The following is an 18,717-nucleotide window of genomic DNA, read 5'->3' on the forward strand; positions in this document are numbered from 1 at the left end:
AGCCAGTAAATTGTGGCCGCCTTCGCCGTCTGCTTTGCAATCGTGCCTTTGGATGCCGCGGAGTAAGGTCGGTTGCGAAGGCAGATGTTATTTTTTCTTGTTCCGCCTCTCCAACCAACAGGCTTCCACTTCCAACTTCCAGGGTCCAGCGGCATGTTTCCTCCCACGTTACGGCATTAAAAAAAAGACATGCTCATGCTTAAACCTCGTATGAAGGGCCTGCTTATTCCGACCAATCTGATTGGCTCCTGTCCTTCTGATTGGCCATCCATCTTCAACCACCCACGCTCGATCGGCAAGGTACCAGCCTACCAGCCATACACAGCAAATGAGGCTCATCGATATGCATGGCCTTTTTATATCCGTCGAAACATCATTTGAGAATGTACGTTCACTTGTACTCGTGCCCTATGTATGTAGATTGACACCCACTGTTCTGTGTACTGTGCATAGGGTAGTATGAATTATCCACCTGTTCGTTGCTTCGTATCAGTGGGTCGGTCCCTCCCCCAACTTTTCGCTGGCTGCCAATCAAGTGGCATGTGAATAAGCAAATGCGGTCAACGTCATCCGATTGACCTAGTGCGTCAAAGGCTAACGCTTCCAGCCAATTCGTCAATTAGTAATGGGCCATCATCTAGCCCTAGACATCTTCATTCACCAATCTACAAATAATGGGCTCTCCGTGAACAGTCAAGATTGCAAGATTATGTGATATTCTGCTATTTTGATGGCAATTATAGCAAGAATCATGTCGAAGAAAGTTGTCGTGTAATTAGAATCTATCGTTGATCGTAGAAGAAAAAGGCTGCAAAATAATTCCTCCCAGTAATATCGTCATCATATGTGTTAGGCATATATCCATATACCGATATCCCATTATGCCCAGCTCGTGATAGTCCCGAATACCCATGTACCTAATGCAAATGTAGAAACACCAAACAGCCCATGCAGAGAAAACGCCATAGCTACTCGGGAAATATTATCTGAATAAAAATAGGAGAGTAATGGAAGTCAAAGATGAAAGTGGATATCTTCGAGATCCCATGCAAAGAATGAGCCATTTATGGATGACTAGTGGGCTCATGACGAGTGGGCTCATGACTGGTAGGCTCATGACTGGTAGGCTCAGGTGTAGAGAGGCTCGTCGAGACGCCACGATGAGGTATGCTCGAGACAGGTGTGCTCGGAACAGGTGTGGATGCTGGTGCTGGCGGCGGAGGCGGAGGTCGCGACCGTAGTTCTGCGACTTCCTTTTCGAGTTTGGGTAATAATGCTAGCCACGATGTCATGTTGGGCTCTTTTGGGATTGCGATTGAGCGGCGGAATGCAGGACACTGTTCCATCTCTCTCAAGGTGGTCGGGGGATCAAGGTCGAGTCTCGAAGCCTTGTCAACGAAATATGTCTTCCGGGCCTCCTTCTTTCCCTGGTAGTTGAACGCTTTGGATGCACGCGTGTTGTCCTCCCAGGTTTCCATCTTCTTGGCGAACTCACGGCGGGCCTCGATGACTCTCTGTTTCTGCATGAGAAAGGTACGTAGCTCTGCATGCCACGTTGCGCGGTTCTCCCGGGCCCCCTGTGCCATGTCGGCCACGAGCTTATGAACATCAGCCGCCAGATAGATGTTCTTAAGGGAGTGTGTCTGAGCTGGCCCGACCCCCACGAAATTGCACCAGGAATCAATGACACCAGACCCCAGAGCTCGCAGAACGTGCGGAATTTCTTCGTTGTGCATCCCCTTGAACAAGGCCACGGCCTCATGCTCCCGCAGAGTTTTTTTCTGCAGGCAAGGCTTGCACCAACGACGAAGAAATGCCCAGTAGGTCTTGCGGGTGGAGGGAGTACCGCAGCTCATGCAGCCATGGCCATGCCGTAGGTGAGCATATTGAAATTCGGTGAGTTCAGCGGGCGGATTCGGCAGGCTGTCTCCGTAATAATAGGATCGGCTGTGCTTCCATAGAGTAGGATTGTCCCGCAGGAAGCGATAGCATGAGGCAATCTTGGTGCGCATCTCTAGGAGTTGTGCGGGATCGGAGAATGACAAAATCGTAAACCAGGAATCGAGATCTATCCTTTTAGAAAGCGTTCGTCCTCTCCTGAACTTGGTTGGTTTTGATAATTGGGGCCTCTGAGTTGGGAACGACCACGGAAATACCGACCTACTAGGAGAAGACTGGTCGCGGGAACCATGACTACTTTGACCATGACTACTTTCCTGGTCAGGTCTCCGAACAACTTCCACAGCTTGCACATCTGCCACCCGCTTCCGCTTCCTCTCTCTTTCTCCACCAGATACCTTGAGCAGTACTGCTGGAACCGGAACCTGCTGCGAGCGCACCTCTTCCCCGCCCTTTAAACTCCGCTTCCCGCGCGGCTTACGGCAGTTAATCACTGTGGCATATGGAAGAGGTGGAGGTCCCTGTATCGGTGCCTGCTTATCGACTTTGAAAGAGACATTCTTTGAGTTGACCATGACTGGTCAGCAGGCCAGCTGACGGATGATGGAGACGCCAGGGAGGAATGCGCGGAAAAGTGCGCACGATGTATTACAGCTCAGTTGGCCTGCATGTGTGCTGAGTTCCACGAGAGAAGGGTTGTCGTCGGCGTGGGGAAGGATGTCAAGTGCAAAAATGCCAAAGGAAGGTTGACGTTGATCTTGGGTTTCTGTCGGAGCTGTGGCGCTCCGATTGGCGGTGATTTGGCTTGGAAGGGCCCTGGCACCCTGAGTCAGCAGCTTGGACTTTGGGTGCTGGGGGGCGTGAATTGCCGGTACGTATCATCATCTCAATTGGAATCAGCCTGTATCTATCTAACTGGCTTGCATTCATTCTGTGAGAACTTTGAAACGGATGAAAGGCATCTGGTCGCGGCAATTGCTCGAGCCTACAATCTCATCACCGCGGTTGCTGACGGCATTAGTTATGAGAAGAGGAGAGGTTCACTTGTCTACGCTCTACCTCGGACGTTGATCATTCTTAGAGTTCACTACCAATAGTTAATGACTGAGGAACTAAGAGCAAAAAAGCCACATGAAGCAAGCCACATCCGCCACCAAGGTTTCCTTTCTTCATATTTTCTCCACCTTGGCTGCTGAAGCCGAGCCGAACCAACGATATGCAAGCCACTATGAAACTCTAACATTTCGTGCATGCGAGGTTCGATTCAACACCAGATGTATCCTGATTCCTCCACATCCACATCTACCAACCATTTCATCGATCCATGCTTTGACGAATACTCGTGTTCAGTCGTCTACCCCAGACTATGAACCTGGCCAGGCTTGTTCCCGTGACGATCATCAAGCTACGTACAGAGCATGAGGAAGCGAGATGTGACGATGACATGCCTAGTTCTAGCACTAGCGCGAAGGAGTTTGCACGATAAAGGCAAGTGGTTACAACCTGATCTGTCGGGGATGCGGGGGAGAATGTAACTGTGCGGTTCGACCGACCTCGGCGGTTTGCCGCTGCTCGTTCCGAAAAGTCGATCATAACCCTAGGTTTTCTCTACTGTGTGACCTGATTTTTTTCTCATCCTTCTTTCCTCATTTCCTTCCATAATCCAGACGGAGGTCTTGTGTCTACTTGTTTTGTTTGTATTTGTAACTGGTGCCACATTCGAAGAAGACGATCAAGTTCTGTCATATTGAGTCCTCGGGCCGTAGCGTCATGTTTTCTCCAAACGAGAGTGAGTCAGTTTGAAAGTCGCAAATTGCTTTGCATATCTAATATGTATGCATCAGAGCAGGATCCTGAGATCCAGAACGAAGCCGGAGCCCCTGCACATTACGACGCCGACTACCAGGATGATCGTCCAGCAGTTGTCTGTCCTGCGCATACGACAGAGAGACGATTGGTATACAAAATCGACGTCCACGTGATACCCTATCTGTGTATCATGTACCTACTTGCTTTTCTGGATCGGTCCGTACATTAATGATTTTCAAAAATCTCTTTAGAGCATGGTCTGACCAAAGCGATCTAGTGTCAATATCGCCAATGCTAATGTCTTCGTACGTATGCTTGCGTCTTTGTTGTTGGCAGTGCTAACGGATTACTACAGGGCATGTCCGAAGAGTTGCATCTTTTGCAGAACAACCGATATAACACTGCGCTTGTCATCTTCTTCGTCCCGTACATTCTTTTCGAAATCCCATCGAATGTCTTGCTCAAAAAGTTCAAGCCTAGAGTCTGGCTTTCTATTTGCATGTTCGGATTTGGCCTAGTAACCATGATCCAAGGTTTCGTCAAAAACTATGCAGGACTTCTGGCGACTCGTTTCTTCCTCGGCGTTTTCGAGACGGGCATGTTTCCTGGTGCCTTCTACTTGATTGGAATGTGGTATCGGTAAGTTGGAGGCTGTTCCCGTGACATTGAGACCCAGCTAACGATGACAGACGCCACGAAGCTCAACGTCGATACACTTTCTTCTTCTCAAGCACAACCCTGGCTGGCGCATTCGGTGGTCTACTTGCCAGTGCTATCGGAAAGATGGACAAAATAGTTCCCGGGTACAGAGGCTGGCGCTGGATCTTCATCCTCGAAGGTCTTCTCACTGTCCTTGTCTCCTTCTTTTTCTTCTTCCTACTGCCCAACTTCCCTGAAGAAGTGAAATGGCTCCAAGAAGACGAGCGAGAGTTTGTCAAAGCACGCCTCCAGCTCGATCAGGGTCGATCCGCTGCCGAGCGTGACATTACTACCCGAGACGTTTTCCGTGTTTTTAAAGACCCCAAGGTCATTATCGGTGGATTGATGTACTTTGGTCTCATTGTCCCCGCTTATGGCTACGCCTACTTCTCGCCATCAATTCTTCAGAGCTACGGATACAGCCCCATCCAGACCCAGCTTCACAGCGTTCCCCCGTGGGCGGCGGCGTTCGGATTTGCCATGGTAATCGCCTACTTATCCGACCGCTTCCAGCATCGATTCCTGTTCGCCATCTTCCCCATCCTTGTCTGCATTAGTGGATTCGCCATACTCATCAGTGTTCACAACAACCGAGAGGTCCAGTACGCTGCTCTGTTCCTCGTTGCCATGGGCGCCTACACTGCTATGCCGGTCATTGTCTGTTGGTTCAACATGAATCTCGGTGGCCACCACCGTCGCGCAGTCGGATCCGCCTGGCAGGTTGGCTTCGGAAACATCGGCGGAATCATTGCCGTCTTTTCTTTCCTCAAGCCCGACGCACCGAGATACACTAAGGGTTATTCCATTTGCATAGCCTTCGTCATCTTCTCAGCACTTAGCTGTTTGAGCTACTTCATAATGTGCAAGTGGGCCAACAGGAGTAGAGACAAGTCTGTCAGGGACGTTGGTCTGACGGAGTATGAGAAAATGGAGTTGGGTGACTTGAACCCTGACTACCGATATCTATTGTAAGAGTTACGGCAGAATTGATGTGGAAAAAAATATCGCCTAGGAATGGGACCACGCTTCGATGCAACTACCCCAACTATCATATTGGGATTGTATCTGTGACCATACCTATCGCTCTATGGGCCTGGAAAACTTTGTAATTAATATCTGAAGCGAGCTACTTATCCAGTGAGCATCTTTTGCAAATGTCTAGTCGGCTTTCATATGTTCATTTGAGCATGCAGGCCTGACCTTTTACCCATAGTTGATGATACAATGCATAGCATTTATCAAACTGCCCGCGTTCCAGATGTTTGGTGTATGTGTACTTGATCCGACGCCGGATCTTTTTTCTTATTGACGAACACACTTTGTTTAGGTGCGGTCTTCCACCCATAGGGGGAAACGTCGAATTCCGTGATACAGAATAAAATGTGTGAACCTGCATCAGGCTACGTAGTCCTCGCAGACGATTCTTCAAGTCGCATTCTCTGTGGTGGTAACACTCATAGTGTCCACACTCTCACTGTCATGCCAGATTTCTTGACTCTCCTTCTCTACCCCTTTCATCGCCCGAGCCACCTCCTCTAATCTCATGACTACCTCGAGAACCCCTTTGTTGACCTGTTCGAAATAGCGATCATTTGCCTCTCTCCTCCTCCGACTCAATTCTTTGTCTTTTTCCGATTCCTCCGCCAACTGGCTTCGCTCCAGCATCCCACCGATGCCACCGCCTTTCCTTCCAGATGCGCCCTCGGATGACTTATCTACCCTATCCGCGCCGAGCATGTCAGCTGCATCTGCACCTTGCGCAGACTTCTTGTCTTCCACACCGTGGCCCGACTCCTCTGCCTCAGACCGCGCCCATGCCTTGGCCAAGTCAATCTGCGCTCGTCGGAGGTCGTCCAGCGCGCGCGTGTGCTCCGATCCGAACACAGTCATTCCGGGCCCTTTGATGGCGCTCAGCTCCACCTCCTCCAGCGTGTTCTGCATCTCCGCCCATATTGCCTCTGCACGACTTGATGCTTCCGCGTCGGCGGCCTGATTGGCCTGCTTCTGGCGGCGGATGAAGGGCGCGGAAGGGTTAGAGGAGGTGAGGCTGAGTTGCTCTCCGTCGTAGATTGAGTTGCTGGCTGTTGGAGGCAGAGGTCGTTTTGAGTCTGGGGCGAGCAGCGAGCGCTGACGCGTGAGTGGAGCTCGCGACGGCTTGCCGGCGTCCGCACCTGGAGGCTGGAGGGAGGCGGTGGAGGCATTGCGTGAGGATGGGCCGACGAAGAGTGCCGGTGCGGGGAGTCGATTGTTTGTAGATACTCTGTTCATTGGATTGGAAGACATGGTCGCCTTTGCACGTTCAAGGTTCACATTGTCGTGTAGAGGATTGGGAGAGAGATTGATCAACTTCTTAGATCCGTGTTAGATGACGAAGGCCCCGAGGCATCAGATTAGATCAGATCTCCCAGAGGAGCGTGATCCATCAATTCAGAAGTGCGAGCCAGGCTTAGTATTTACATCTATACCATGAAAAGAAGAGCTACTACGGGAAGACTGTTTGAAAGACACCAGACAGTACAATTATACAGGTGAACCTATCATTACTACTTATGAGTAATTCACATATCGAGTCGTCCCCCTCTGGGTTGTATGCTGGGCATGTGCAGATGGTAGGGTGAGATGGTCCGAGCGCCTGTACAGACCTCGTTTGGGCTAGCCGGCCGCCAAGCCCACAACAACTCTCTCAATTTGCAGAGAACTCAACTTCAACTTTCGAACTCGATATCCACCACTAACCACCCATTCACCCAGGATTTCCCATCGATAAATCGGTACGCACACCCCGAAACAACTGCATTTCTGCCCCCAGAATCGACATCACGATTGTCAATTCATTCGTCCGCCCTCCGTCACCTCCTCCACGCCCACGGTACCTCTTCTTTTGTCAATTTCATTGCTAACAGTACACGCAGCCATCATGGGTAAGGGACAGCCAAGAGGTCTCAACGCCGCGCGCAAGCTGCGCAACACTCGCCGTGAGGGCCGTTGGGCCGATCTCCACTACAAGAAGCGTCTTCTCGGAACCGCCTACAAGTCCTCTCCCTTCGGTGGCTCTTCCCACGCCAAGGGCATAGTCCTCGAGAAGGTCGGTGTTGAGGCCAAGCAGCCCAACTCTGCTATCCGAAAGTGCGTCAGGGTTCAGTTGATCAAGAACGGAAAGAAGGTCACTGCTTTCGGTATGTGTCACACCACGGATCGCGAAGGATCGAGATATTGAGAGGCAATGTTAACGAAAAATCCGCAGTCCCCAATGACGGTTGCTTGAACTTCGTCGATGAGAACGACGAGGTCCTCCTCGCTGGTTTCGGTCGCAAGGGCAAGGCCAAGGGTGATATTCCCGGTGTCCGTTTCAAGGTCGTCAAGGTTTCCGGTGTTGGTCTCTCCGCTCTGTGGAAGGAGAAGAAGGAGAAGCCCCGATCATAGACAATCAAATCCACGCGGGAATGGGATGAAAAAGACGAGCCGATTGGAGCCCGAGGCGAAGACGGAGGTTGTAGTCTACGGATACAATGGTGGATAACGGAGTCTTACATCTGGGATTTCTTCTACGGCATGAAAACAAAAACGTTCATGACAGTCTTGATGAAGGTTAGATAGAAAATCTGATCATTTCGAGCTCCAAAATCACATATGCGACCAACCTTGATGGGATTTATGCTATCATTTGACATATGTGCTATTTTCCCGAGTCATGCTTATATTTGGTTTCATTTACGTGGCAGTCCAGCTGCCATATTTTACATAGTCCATTCGAGATGCGTGCTCCTCCATTCCGTAACAATGACCATGCCGTCAATCTAAAGAAAGGGTATCTAATCTGAATCCGACAACTCCATGTATGCTTCGACCCTCTCATGCGTGTACCCAAAAAAAAGCGTCGTACGCTCACTTCGAAAAGAGCCCATTGAATGTGTCCTCCAAGCCTGTCGTCTTATATCCAGCATAACCCTGATAGTCGTATTTGAGCTGTGGCTTCTGAAACAGCTCTTCGTCTCTCTTCACAACCTTTGGAACGCCCTCTACGATCTTCCTCTGGGACTCCGGGCTTTCCCCTTTCTTCATCATGTCCTGGAAGAAGTTCCTCTTGTTTTCGGGAAGTGCAGGCGCCCAAACGCCCGGCTTCCACGGGTCGAGCTTCTCCCTGGTTGGGTTCTTAGGGAAGGAGGGTACCCGCTGAGAGAATGGATTTGGATCCCGTTGGGCGAATATGGAGTGTGGTTGTGGTTCCTGGCGAGGTTGTACTGACGAGGAGGTGGCATGGGACCAGGCGATCGGTTCAATGTCCTGCTCACGTCCAAACCTCCGAGTCGTGGGCGTCCAGTCCATGGCATCCTCGTCTTCGACAGCGTCCAAGTGTGTGCTTGGTCGTCGACGAGGCCATGGCGTGCTTTGTTCTGTGGCACGAGTGGATATTGACGCTTCGGTCATGGTGGGTGATGGCGGGTAGTCAATTTGTTGATCATCCTCGGGTCCAACCAAAGAAGTGGCGAACGAATGTGCCATTGTGTCATATGTTGTAGCATTCGGCCGCACGGAAGTGGTACCAATGGGACTATTCTTGTGAGATAGCGCCGCCTGCGCGCTTGGAAGATGTGGAGTTATGTCTTGCATGAAAGACCTCGTAGACTGATATTCGATCCAAACAGCTTTCCAAGATACAAGGACCGAAAGCAGTAGTACCACAACAATACCCAAATGCCCATACGTAAAAAGATGATGATTAGTTGCATTCTTCATATGTTCATCGACTTGGAACAGACTAGCAGTCCGGAGTGCAATGATGATGCTTCGTACAAGCCAAAGAAGCACCAGACCTCGCATACGCCCTCCACTCCTGTTTGTCTTCTCTGCGAGTTTGGGGTTCCACCATATTGTGAGGACATCCCCAACGACCGCCCAAATCGTCAAACGCGATATAGTTGCTGATCTCAAGCATTCTCGATCATATCTCATATTAGACCGGAATTGAAGAAGACATTCGTGCCATGAGATTTCTTCTTGCACCCCGGGTATGGCAAAATATTGTAGAAGATGCCAAAAGATGCCCGTGACAATGCTTCCCACATACACCCATTTCGCTAACGAGATCGCCCGGAGAGTCCAAATTTGTCTCGGTGTAGAGTACTCCAGCTTGGACTTCTTTGATGTCTCAAGAATACGCCGGAAGTGGTCCGCTTTGGCAGCGTATCCTGCAGCGCGCATCTGGTCATGGACACGGCCTATGCAGTTGTCGCAGACTTGAGGGTATCGGGTTTCAAGCTCCGCGCGATAGCTATCGGCAGTAGCTACATGCTGTTCGTAGCTAGGATCACTCTCATCAGGTATGTAGTCTGCGAGCGCCTTGTTTATAAGTATCTGATGTCGTTGGCAGGTGTCGCAGAAGGGCGATTCAGCGGGCATGATGGAGGGCGAAGCTGGCCGCGCATGTCCGTAAGAGGCTGGAGGAGCGTTCGTAGTTGTTTCTGTAGGAGGGTCTGCGATATCTCCCTTCTATCTCGAGTTAGAAAGTGTCACTTCCCAGTTGTTGTTGTTTATGCTATACGCAAATGTTTACCTACTTCGTCTAGATAATTCACGGCTTCGCATTGCTTACAAAACCACGATTGTGGAAAGCCAGATTTTTCGTTGCGGGTATATTCACCGCAATAGAAGCAGCGCAATCGCCGCCGTGTAATACGAGCCATGTCGATTTAGTGTAGCTGTTGTCAGTAGATTCATTCGCATCCCCCAGAGTTGTGTTGGCGACACAATTCTGCCAATTCTGACCGCCTTCGCCAAGAGGTAGCTCGGAGGTCGGGCAAAGTTTTGGCGACGACATTTCACGAAAGGTAGGCGTGACAACCAATCTCAGTACAAACCTGCGCGCTTGCGATTGGATTCTATCCAAGGTTGCTCATGTATCTCTAGGGGGGTATTTTTTGCATTGAGCTTCTCTTGCGAACGTATACCCGGTCCTTTCACCGCTGCACGATCTTTATTTTCGCCCATTTCGACCATTTTACGAACCCCCCCACTCGACTGATCCAGTACTCAACCATCCATTGCCTATATATTCCTCGGACTCGGCAAAATAAAAATGTCATCAGCAAAGGCAATCCGAAAGCTCAAGCACATAAGGCAGATTAAATATGCTCTTCGCCTGCGTGAGCTCGAGCGGGAGCGTCTGGCTCCCATCAAAGAGGAGAAACGAGAAACGAAATCGTACATATTGAGCACCATGTCCACAAAAAATATCAAACAGAAGTCAGCAAAAGATGCACGGAGACGAGCCCGCGAAGACTTCAATCTCGGTCCACTCCGCCCCAATAGAGCGGTTGGCAAAGGTGCTTCAACTTACGGTGCCATGAATCAGGACGAAATGCGGCTTCCCCCTATCCCAGACCATTGGTTCGGTGCATCTGAAAGCCTACAGAAGCGACTGAAGGGTAGAATACCGGACAACGTCATGCGCGACCATCTCAGCATTGTTGAAGGCGATCGTGTGGTAATTCTCAGCGGCAAGGACAAAAATAAGGTCGGGGTTGTAGGAAACGTGGACAGGTCTACGAACTCTGTCACTGTTGAGCATAGCAATATGGTAGGTTCACAGAAGCAGACTACAATACCTCTCTCCTAACATACTACAGATATGGGCAGAGGGCAGTCTTTTCAATTTCCTCACGAATCAGAAGACGCCAAAACGAGAGTGGACTATGGCATTACCTTACGACCAAGTTCGCCTCGTAGCCAAGTTGGACAATTATGTGCAGGATGGGAGCGGTCGTCCGATCAAGACGGTCAGCGATTGCATTGTGGAGGCGGTTGACGTAGAAAAGCACACCACGGGCATCAATCCTTTCACTGGAGAGGTGCAATTCGACATTCCCGAGGCTGAGCAGATCGATCCAGAAACCGAAGCGGTCCCCTACCACCGATACGTTGCCGGCACACGTGTCCGCATTCCATGGCCATGGGAGAACCAAGCGCGGAAAACCAACACAGCTGGTGCAGGAAAATTGGATAATGTCGCAGAAGAAGTGAAGAGAGACGAGTCGTCGCCTGGTATTTTTGGGAGGTTGAAGAACGCCGTCGGATTCAAGGGCAAGGCTGCAGTAGTTGAAGAAACTGAAAGTTTGGAGGACGTGGCAGCAGTCGAGACGGACCGGGACGCAGCAACAAGGCCCAGCACCAAACCTAGAGAGCATAAGCCAACAGCATGGGAGGGTGATACCCTGCGTAACGTGGTTGAGGGGCAATCATCCTGGATCCCCTCTCTTGTAATGCCCCCCTTCCCCGAGACGGTCGTCGAAGAGATCCGCGAATCCACGAGCGAGCGTTATAAGAGAGAGAAGGAATCATCCGAACATGCAGAACTGTTGCAAGCCCGCAAAGCCAAGAAAGCCGAGGGCAAAGCGAGAGAGGAAGAGGCAAGACAGGTGCGCATTGCGGCAATGAAGACACCACTGCAAATCAAATGGGAGCTTGACCAAGCAAAGAAGCAAAAGTACGACGCATCACAACCCCCGAAGGTGTCGAAGAAGTTCCTTTACGCGCTAGGCAAGCACATGGCAGCAAATGGACAGCAATTGAGCAGGTAAAATCCCATGTAGGATACGTACGATTGTCGCATAAGCACATCACCTTGTAGTATATTGTAGATACTGGTGTTCTTGTATTGTACTCTTCCATTCGCATTATTTCACCTTGGACAACGACCCTGGGTATCTATTGTTATGAGCCCATGAACGCCTGTGCTATGCCCTCAAATACCTTTCCCGACCTTATACTAGAATCCCCCAGTATTCCGCGTGTCCCCCTACGTACCCGCCTTCGCCCTCAAGCTCCTCCCACTGTACCAAGAATCGATCGACCACGCCGGCGAGCAGCTTCGCACTCAAGCTCAACGTCTTCACGCGAGCAAAGCTTTCCACGTATATTGTTCTACATTTACTCCTGCTGCTACATCCTTTCAGATTGAAGAACTTCGCAATGAGAGCAGCAAGTACAACGATGACGCCGGTAGCAGGGCCGTTCGTGATAATCAAATCGGGAAGATCCTGAGCTGCGATTTCATAGGGTGTTGTAGGTGGTAGGTTCGGATGAAGCCGATCTGAGCGGAACAGGGGCGAGAAAGCCGATACAAGAGTGACTAGAGACGTGAATGGCGTAGTTAGAAGGGATTGGTGAATCTTTCTGGCTCGCGGAATTGTCGCAATATTGAAGTGTTCTGCTCCAACGCAGAGCGGTCTCTCAGTTCCTCTCCTCCTCACCGTAGTGGCTTTATTGCGCGTCTCGCTGGCTCGATCCTCGAGCGTCTGTTCAAACTCTACAGCCCTTTGTGCGCTGAAGGCGTCTCCACCGCTGACAATGTACGTCCTTTGCGTGTATCTGCTTGTGTCTAGATCTCGCAGCAGGTGAAACATCTCATGTGTGTGACCACCAGAGCCGAGAACGATTAGAATACGGGTGGCAGGCGCAGCTTTGCGAGGTGCTTTGGCAGAGTGGCAAGTTCGACCAGGCAGGATGTTGATAGCACGAAGACAGGCCGCGACAAGGAGGGTGACGAAGAGCGCAATGAGGAAGGACGTTGTGTAGAGAGAGGTCAATTGCGGGGCCATTGTGACACGTAGGATGGAGATTGAGTTATGAAGGAAAGAATGGATCTAAGATGGTTGAAATAGAAGCAATCGCCGGATGGTGCATGCTCACTTGGGTCATACTAGTTGTTGCTAGGAAAAGAAAAGGCATGCAGAGCAATAGTTAATGAAGAAGGTTGATCTGGCACGTCTGGAAAGTAAATGTATGTTTGGTGATGATGATTACCAGCTAGAGCGAAGGGGGTTTAGTGTCACCCAGCGTTACAGCCAATTGACTTTCGCTCCATGAAGCTATGCTACAACCCGCATCAGAAAACGTCAATCTTGGACGAAATATCATGACCATTATTGTCACTAGTTTAATCCATCCTCTCTTCTTGCTCAATAGCTGCTACTTTTTTCTTGTTGTCGGCATCGTGTGTCTCTTCTAAGTGGGTAATCTCTGCGCCTAGCCCGACACAGATATGTTTCTTGAACTTCCTGGTTGCTACGCGTTCCTGGAACATCTCATCTAATTCTTCCAAAGATCGATACTTGGTCTCCGGTACGAAAAAGAAGACAAAAAGAATGGCCACGACTGAGAATGCGCCATAGATGAATGTGACTTGTCCACCAAGAGCCGACTGGACGTATGGATTGACAAAGTTGATCGGTACAGAGGTGACGAAACTACCCATAGAGGCTAAGAACAATGTTCGTTCCCTCAATTGGCCAGTACCAACTTCTGCGGCAACGATCCAACATCCTATCAAATGTGTAAGTAAGAGAAGATCCTAAGACTGTTGCTATTCTGGCCTTACCTGGTCCCCAAGTGAATCCGTAGATAGAGTACCATAGGATGAGCATGGCAGCACAGCCATTTTGTATCGATGTAGACAGTGAACTGACACTGCCAGAAGACGTCGCGCCGCCTACACCAAGCATCATAGCGGCCATACCAACCGAGCCAACGATCAGTGAGTTCCTTCGACCCATCTTGTCGAATGTGAGGAATGTGACGAAGTGAACAGCAAAGCCGCAGCCAGTAACAAGGACGTTCGTTCGTAGAGAGTCAGAGAATCCTAGCTGCTGCATGAAGACAACGATGAAGTTCTGAATGAATGATACGCCTTGGGCTTGTTGTAGAATTTGGACACCTATTATTCCCTGTCAGCGGATCCATCGAAAATAATTGGATAGAACGGGACAAGTTCCTGATGTACACAGAAGATATATCCCTGCATGAACGGCTTACCCATGGCGATGATAGTTCGACGCAAGTTGGATGTTCTGAAACAATCGAGTATCGATGTTGCTTTGTGATACTCCCGTTGCTCCTCAACTTGCAATTTGAGCAATTCCACTTCTTCTCGGATCGTTTCGGGTCGATTGGACAGCATTTTCATGACTTCTTCGGCTTCTGAATACTTCCCGCGATAGACGAGGTAGCGCGGAGACTCGGGTAAGAAAACGTACAACGCGATGTAGCCGAGAGGAACGAACAATTGGCACATAATAACGATTCTGAAAGAGTTAGCATTGTCATTAATGTAATCATATTGGTATACCGACAAATATTGCCATTGATCTGTCCTGTTGCGGGATAGATATACTGTTAGAGTCGACAAGAATACCCCCAAGGAATTGAAGAAACTGTAGAGTGCAAGAAAAGCTCCTGTGAATATGGTGTTAGTTATGGCCTGAAGCGTTCGTTTGAAAGACGACCTACCCCTAACTCGTGGAGGAGAGCATTCACTCAAGTACATGGGAACGACATTAGTTGCCAGTCCGATACCCGAATAGACAAGAATTCTGCCGACGACAAGCTGCCAGAACGAGGTGATAGCACTCGTCTCCAAGACGATACCGACGATCATTAAGGACGACATGACGAGGAAGGACTTCTTGCGACCCAGGATCGATGTAGCGAACGGGGCTATGATACAACCGAGGATGATACCAGCCGATCCTGTACCTGTCCCGACCGAAGTCTTGTATGCTGGTATAGCCCATTTCTCGAGCTTCGGGTCGTACGCTCCATACTTTCTTTTGAACTGTTCCAAGCCGAGAGCACCTCCCCACCACCCGTTGTCAAAGCCAAAGCCCATAGCACCCAGTGATGATATCAGGCCTATCATCACTAGGCGCCAGTTGAGGTCCTCATACAGAGGCGATGTCTTGAATGAGGCCAACATTGTGCTTGCGGGATGATTCGAGACGCAAAAATGCTGGATGTGAACCTTGAATTCACTCAATACTTGTCTGAATATATATCAATCATAAGCCACAGTGAACTCCCCACGAAGGATTCGCGATCATGCCCACGCAATTACCCATGAGAGAGTTAGCTGCATGCTATGAGCCGTCAATTACCATTACTGGCAACTCGAGGCACTTCTACCATGATGGGTTTCATCTCCAAGGATCGGAGGCATGATGTTCGCCTATTGCTACAAACGCGCAATAGCTCAGGCTTATCCTCCAATGTCGGCAGACATCCGGTGTTAGTTGTGACCAATCTACGAGCGGGCTACCACCGAAGAGGAAACACTCCAAATCGTCCTTTGGGACAATGATCTACATAGAAGTAACTATCGCGACGGTCGGCGTATTAGACACAGAGTAAAAGGCTTTAAGCCTTCGATAGGAAGGGCTGACTCCGCATCCCCACAGTAGCTGTTTAGGCAAACCTTGTGGGGAAGATAGTCGAATTCCATAGCTGGAGTGTTGAGTACCGCCAGTAGGTACATGTTTTTTCAAAGTACTATAGAGATTACAGAGATACAATCAAACACTTGAGCCAATGTCAAAGCTTGTGACACAGGTGCGGAGATTATGGCACGAACCTGCTGAGGCACTTGCTCATCTATTTTCAATTTTAATCGGGATCGAACTATTGAATCATAGCCACCATCACGCTCTTCAGAACAGGCTCAAAAACATGTTCCAACCAAATCCTACACACGAAGCTACAATTACGCGCATATCCGTAGGTACAAAAATGAAGTTTGTCAAGGCCACCATGGGCCAGATTTTCCATCCGGCTTTTGTAATCGAGAAGACTTTTTGTTGAATATCATGTATGACGAGAGGTGGGTCGTACCAATTGCCAATATTCATACAACTCAGAAATATGGTGTTCATGACGAACAGACCGATCAATTGGTCTAGTGCAAGCTTCGTGAAGACATTGACCCATTCGATGTCTGCGTGGGATTGTGGGCCAGGGAGAGCTTTGCCGGTATCCTTGCTCGCACGCGCATCGGCGTCGTTGGTTTGGGGGGTCTTCCGCGTCGGAAAAGAGCGCTCCAGCAATTGTTGCCAGAATGAATTGACAGGGGCAGACAATAGGCCAAACAGCGCAAATTGAAAGAGGCGGAATGTGTCGATGGAAGGTAAATGTGTCTCGCCCTTTTGATTGACCAATTGTATCACCAGGTTTGCGGTAGTCTTCAGTACAACTGATGCTATACATGTCTGTACTAGCTTGGACACCATGGCGATGATTTGAATGAGCTCTGTGATGATTTGGCTGTAGCGAGGAGGAATGAGCGACTGTGATGTCTTCGAAAGAGTTGGATCGTGTGATGCTTTCTTTGTTGTTCAACAATTTCTGGTGATGCATGGTCAAATATACCGGAGTTGCGCGCTATTTGCTATAAACTCCCAAAATGGAAATCTCAAGCACTACAGATCTAAAGATCATCGACACCCGACCATTTCTGACTCCACAAGCGCCTGTCAACGTGGGGGTTACTTTCCCGTCTCGGACTTTGATGCGAAACCGATACATCCGTTAGAAGCTTCATCCACTAGCGAAATGTATGGTTTTTGTTGCTGAAGGACTCGGTTCAGGAACTTGGTCGACACCACTCCCACGGCTTTCAAGTTAAATACCTTCCACAGTAATCAAATGGTAGGGAGGTAGAGCCTAATCCTCCACGCAATGGCTAATATGTTCTCACTTCGCCATGCATGGGTTCTGATAGCCTTCTATGTATCACTATGCTTCTGCAATCAATGTGCATATGTCAAGGAGCAACAAGCGAGGCGCCTGTTTGTCCTAAGCGACATTGCCAATGAGCCAGATGATGCGCAGTCGTTCGTTCGCCTGATGGTTTACAACCATGAGTTCGACATCCAAGGATTGGTTGCAACAACTAGCTACTGGCTCAACGATACCACTCGTCCGGATCAGATGCTCGACATCATCGACGCATATGCCCAAGTACTTCCGAACCTCGAGAAGCATGCAGATGGCTGGCATAGCCCTGATCGGCTTCGATCCTTGGTCAAGTCTGGACCTGCACTGTACGGCATGGACGGTGTAGGCAAAGGTCATGACAGCGAGGGCTCCGAATTGCTCGTGAAGGCTGTGGATGCTTCGTCCGAACCGCTATACATACCGATATGGGGCGGCGCGAATGTCCTTGCTCAAGCTCTATGGCACGTCAACGCTACGCGTTCTTCCGATGAACTCAAAGAATTTGTTGCAAAGATACGAGCATATGCTATATCCGATCAGGACAATTCTGGACCATGGATCAGACGACACTTCCCCTCTTTGTTCTACATCGCCAGCGTGCATCATTTCAACAAGTATGCTGTTGCTGCGTGGGGAGGAATATCGGGAGACAACTACATCCACTTCCCAAGCGCTATTAGTGACGAGACCATATCTGCGGTGTGGAACAAGAAGAATATACAGAGTCAAGGGCCATTGGGTGCGAAGTATCCAGACACCGAGTTTTTGGTGGAGGGTGACACGCCCTCATTGTTGTACATGATTCCCAATGGCCTGTCAGATCCTGAGCATCCTGAATGGGGCAGCTGGGGGGGACGGTATGGCCCTGTGAATTGGAAAGAGGGCCATTATGCAGACAGCGTAGATTCTATCATCAAGCCGTCCTCTGAAGCAAACGGCAAGCCGACAATCTATATGGGCTCGCAGGTAACGGTGTGGCGCTGGCGCGAAGCATTCCAGGCCGACTTTGCGGCCAGAATGCAGTGGTCACAGAGCTCAGACTTTTCGTCTGCAAAACACGCCCCAGTCGCTGTAGTAAATGGAGATTATACTAGGGACATTATCCGTATCGAAGCTAAGAGTGGGGAGCTTGTGGAGCTGGACGCATCTTCGTCTTGCGATCCAGACGAGGGTAATCTAACATACAAATGGTGGCAGTACTTTGAGCCGTCATCGAACAATAACTCGCCCAAACGAGACGTGGCTATTCTAACTATCTCAGAAGAGACAGAAGGGATTGTGAGCGGTGGGGTGAGGCCGGTTTCTGAAGCTTCGAAAGTTACAGTGAAGATCCCGGAGGAGGCTATCCTCCGTAAACCGGGCCGGGGTGCGCATCCCGAAGCTGACAAACATTTGCATGTTATCCTTGAGGTTTCAGATGGGGGGTTGGTCGGTTACCGGAGGATAGTTTTGAGTATTCGTTCGTCCAAGAGCGAAGTTGGTCACGACGAACTGTAATGGCAAGCATAAGCTGAATTGATCATGAAAACGGTGCACATGGTCATGAGCTATGAGAAGAGGACCTGAAATATATTATGTCAGTTACTTTTTTGCTCTCACTCTTCCTATAGCCCTCTTGAAGTAGAAAATTCAGTGTAGAAAACAAGAATATTACACATGGTATAGTTTGATCTATCCCACCTGGATATCTTAGCGGGAAACTTGATCAATTCCTTGCATGAGCCTCTTCACGTATATTGCATCTCCTTCGCACCTTCGGCATTTAATGGC

The 18,717-nt window shown here is 49.6% G+C and overlaps 10 protein-coding genes across 10 annotated transcripts; 4 read left to right on the top strand and 6 right to left on the bottom strand.

The window, feature by feature from the left end:
• Positions 1-686: 686 nt before the first annotated feature.
• On the bottom strand, positions 687-2,666 carry BU24DRAFT_421185 (uncharacterized protein). Its single transcript, XM_033527663.1, has one exon. It carries the CDS (start codon positions 2,472-2,474, stop codon positions 1,065-1,067), a length of 1,410 nt encoding a protein of 469 aa, XP_033386515.1. The 5' UTR covers positions 2,475-2,666; the 3' UTR covers positions 687-1,064.
• Positions 2,667-3,495: 829 nt separating this feature from the next.
• Positions 3,496-5,606, top strand: BU24DRAFT_166558 (MFS general substrate transporter). Its single transcript, XM_033521445.1, has 5 exons — positions 3,496-3,688; positions 3,744-3,924; positions 3,986-4,013; positions 4,064-4,347; positions 4,398-5,606. Exons 1-5 carry the CDS (start codon positions 3,670-3,672, stop codon positions 5,377-5,379), a joined length of 1,494 nt encoding a protein of 497 aa, XP_033386516.1. The 5' UTR covers positions 3,496-3,669; the 3' UTR covers positions 5,380-5,606.
• Positions 5,607-5,832: 226 nt separating this feature from the next.
• BU24DRAFT_345841 (uncharacterized protein) lies at positions 5,833-6,675 on the bottom strand (the record flags this gene model as incomplete). Its single annotated transcript, XM_033523461.1, has 1 exon — positions 5,833-6,675. One exon carries the CDS (start codon positions 6,673-6,675, stop codon positions 5,833-5,835), a length of 843 nt encoding a protein of 280 aa, XP_033386517.1.
• Positions 6,676-7,324: 649 nt separating this feature from the next.
• BU24DRAFT_345027 (ribosomal protein S12/S23) lies at positions 7,325-7,830 on the top strand (the record flags this gene model as incomplete). Its single annotated transcript, XM_033523431.1, has 2 exons — positions 7,325-7,583; positions 7,652-7,830. 2 exons carry the CDS (start codon positions 7,325-7,327, stop codon positions 7,828-7,830), a joined length of 438 nt encoding a protein of 145 aa, XP_033386518.1.
• Positions 7,831-8,109: 279 nt separating this feature from the next.
• BU24DRAFT_166597 (uncharacterized protein) lies at positions 8,110-10,124 on the bottom strand. The gene is made up of 2 exons (XM_033521446.1): positions 9,966-10,124; positions 8,110-9,897 (listed from the first exon to the last, which is right to left on the bottom strand). Exons 1-2 carry the CDS (start codon positions 10,089-10,091, stop codon positions 8,293-8,295), a joined length of 1,731 nt encoding a protein of 576 aa, XP_033386519.1. The 5' UTR covers positions 10,092-10,124; the 3' UTR covers positions 8,110-8,292.
• A 110-nt stretch (positions 10,125-10,234) lies between these two features.
• BU24DRAFT_491198 (uncharacterized protein) lies at positions 10,235-12,255 on the top strand. The gene is made up of 2 exons (XM_033533769.1): positions 10,235-10,984; positions 11,034-12,255. The coding sequence occupies exons 1-2, from the start codon at positions 10,484-10,486 to the stop codon at positions 11,982-11,984; spliced, it is 1,452 nt and encodes a 483-aa protein (XP_033386520.1). The 5' UTR covers positions 10,235-10,483; the 3' UTR covers positions 11,985-12,255.
• BU24DRAFT_491199 (glycosyltransferase family 1 protein) lies at positions 12,026-13,155 on the bottom strand. Its single transcript, XM_033533770.1, has one exon. It carries the CDS (start codon positions 13,002-13,004, stop codon positions 12,168-12,170), a length of 837 nt encoding a protein of 278 aa, XP_033386521.1. The 5' UTR covers positions 13,005-13,155; the 3' UTR covers positions 12,026-12,167.
• A 187-nt stretch (positions 13,156-13,342) lies between these two features.
• On the bottom strand, positions 13,343-15,179 carry BU24DRAFT_440852 (putative high-affinity glucose transporter; the record flags this gene model as incomplete). Its single annotated transcript, XM_033530391.1, has 5 exons — positions 14,692-15,179; positions 14,535-14,637; positions 14,218-14,486; positions 13,784-14,119; positions 13,343-13,728 (listed from the first exon to the last, which is right to left on the bottom strand). The coding sequence occupies exons 1-5, from the start codon at positions 15,155-15,157 to the stop codon at positions 13,343-13,345; spliced, it is 1,560 nt and encodes a 519-aa protein (XP_033386522.1). The 5' UTR covers positions 15,158-15,179.
• Positions 15,180-15,702: 523 nt separating this feature from the next.
• On the bottom strand, positions 15,703-16,555 carry BU24DRAFT_421191 (putative peroxisomal membrane protein 2, pxmp2). The gene has a single exon (XM_033527664.1). The coding sequence runs from the start codon at positions 16,458-16,460 to the stop codon at positions 15,885-15,887; it is 576 nt and encodes a 191-aa protein (XP_033386523.1). The 5' UTR covers positions 16,461-16,555; the 3' UTR covers positions 15,703-15,884.
• A 259-nt stretch (positions 16,556-16,814) lies between these two features.
• Positions 16,815-18,640, top strand: BU24DRAFT_421192 (DUF1593-domain-containing protein). The gene has a single exon (XM_033527665.1). It carries the CDS (start codon positions 16,909-16,911, stop codon positions 18,442-18,444), a length of 1,536 nt encoding a protein of 511 aa, XP_033386524.1. The 5' UTR covers positions 16,815-16,908; the 3' UTR covers positions 18,445-18,640.
• Positions 18,641-18,717: the final 77 nt, after the last annotated feature.

This window comes from Aaosphaeria arxii, assembly GCF_010015735.1.
Source record: "Aaosphaeria arxii CBS 175.79 unplaced genomic scaffold BU24scaffold_3, whole genome shotgun sequence".
Lineage (NCBI taxonomy): Eukaryota > Fungi > Ascomycota > Dothideomycetes > Pleosporales > Aaosphaeria > Aaosphaeria arxii.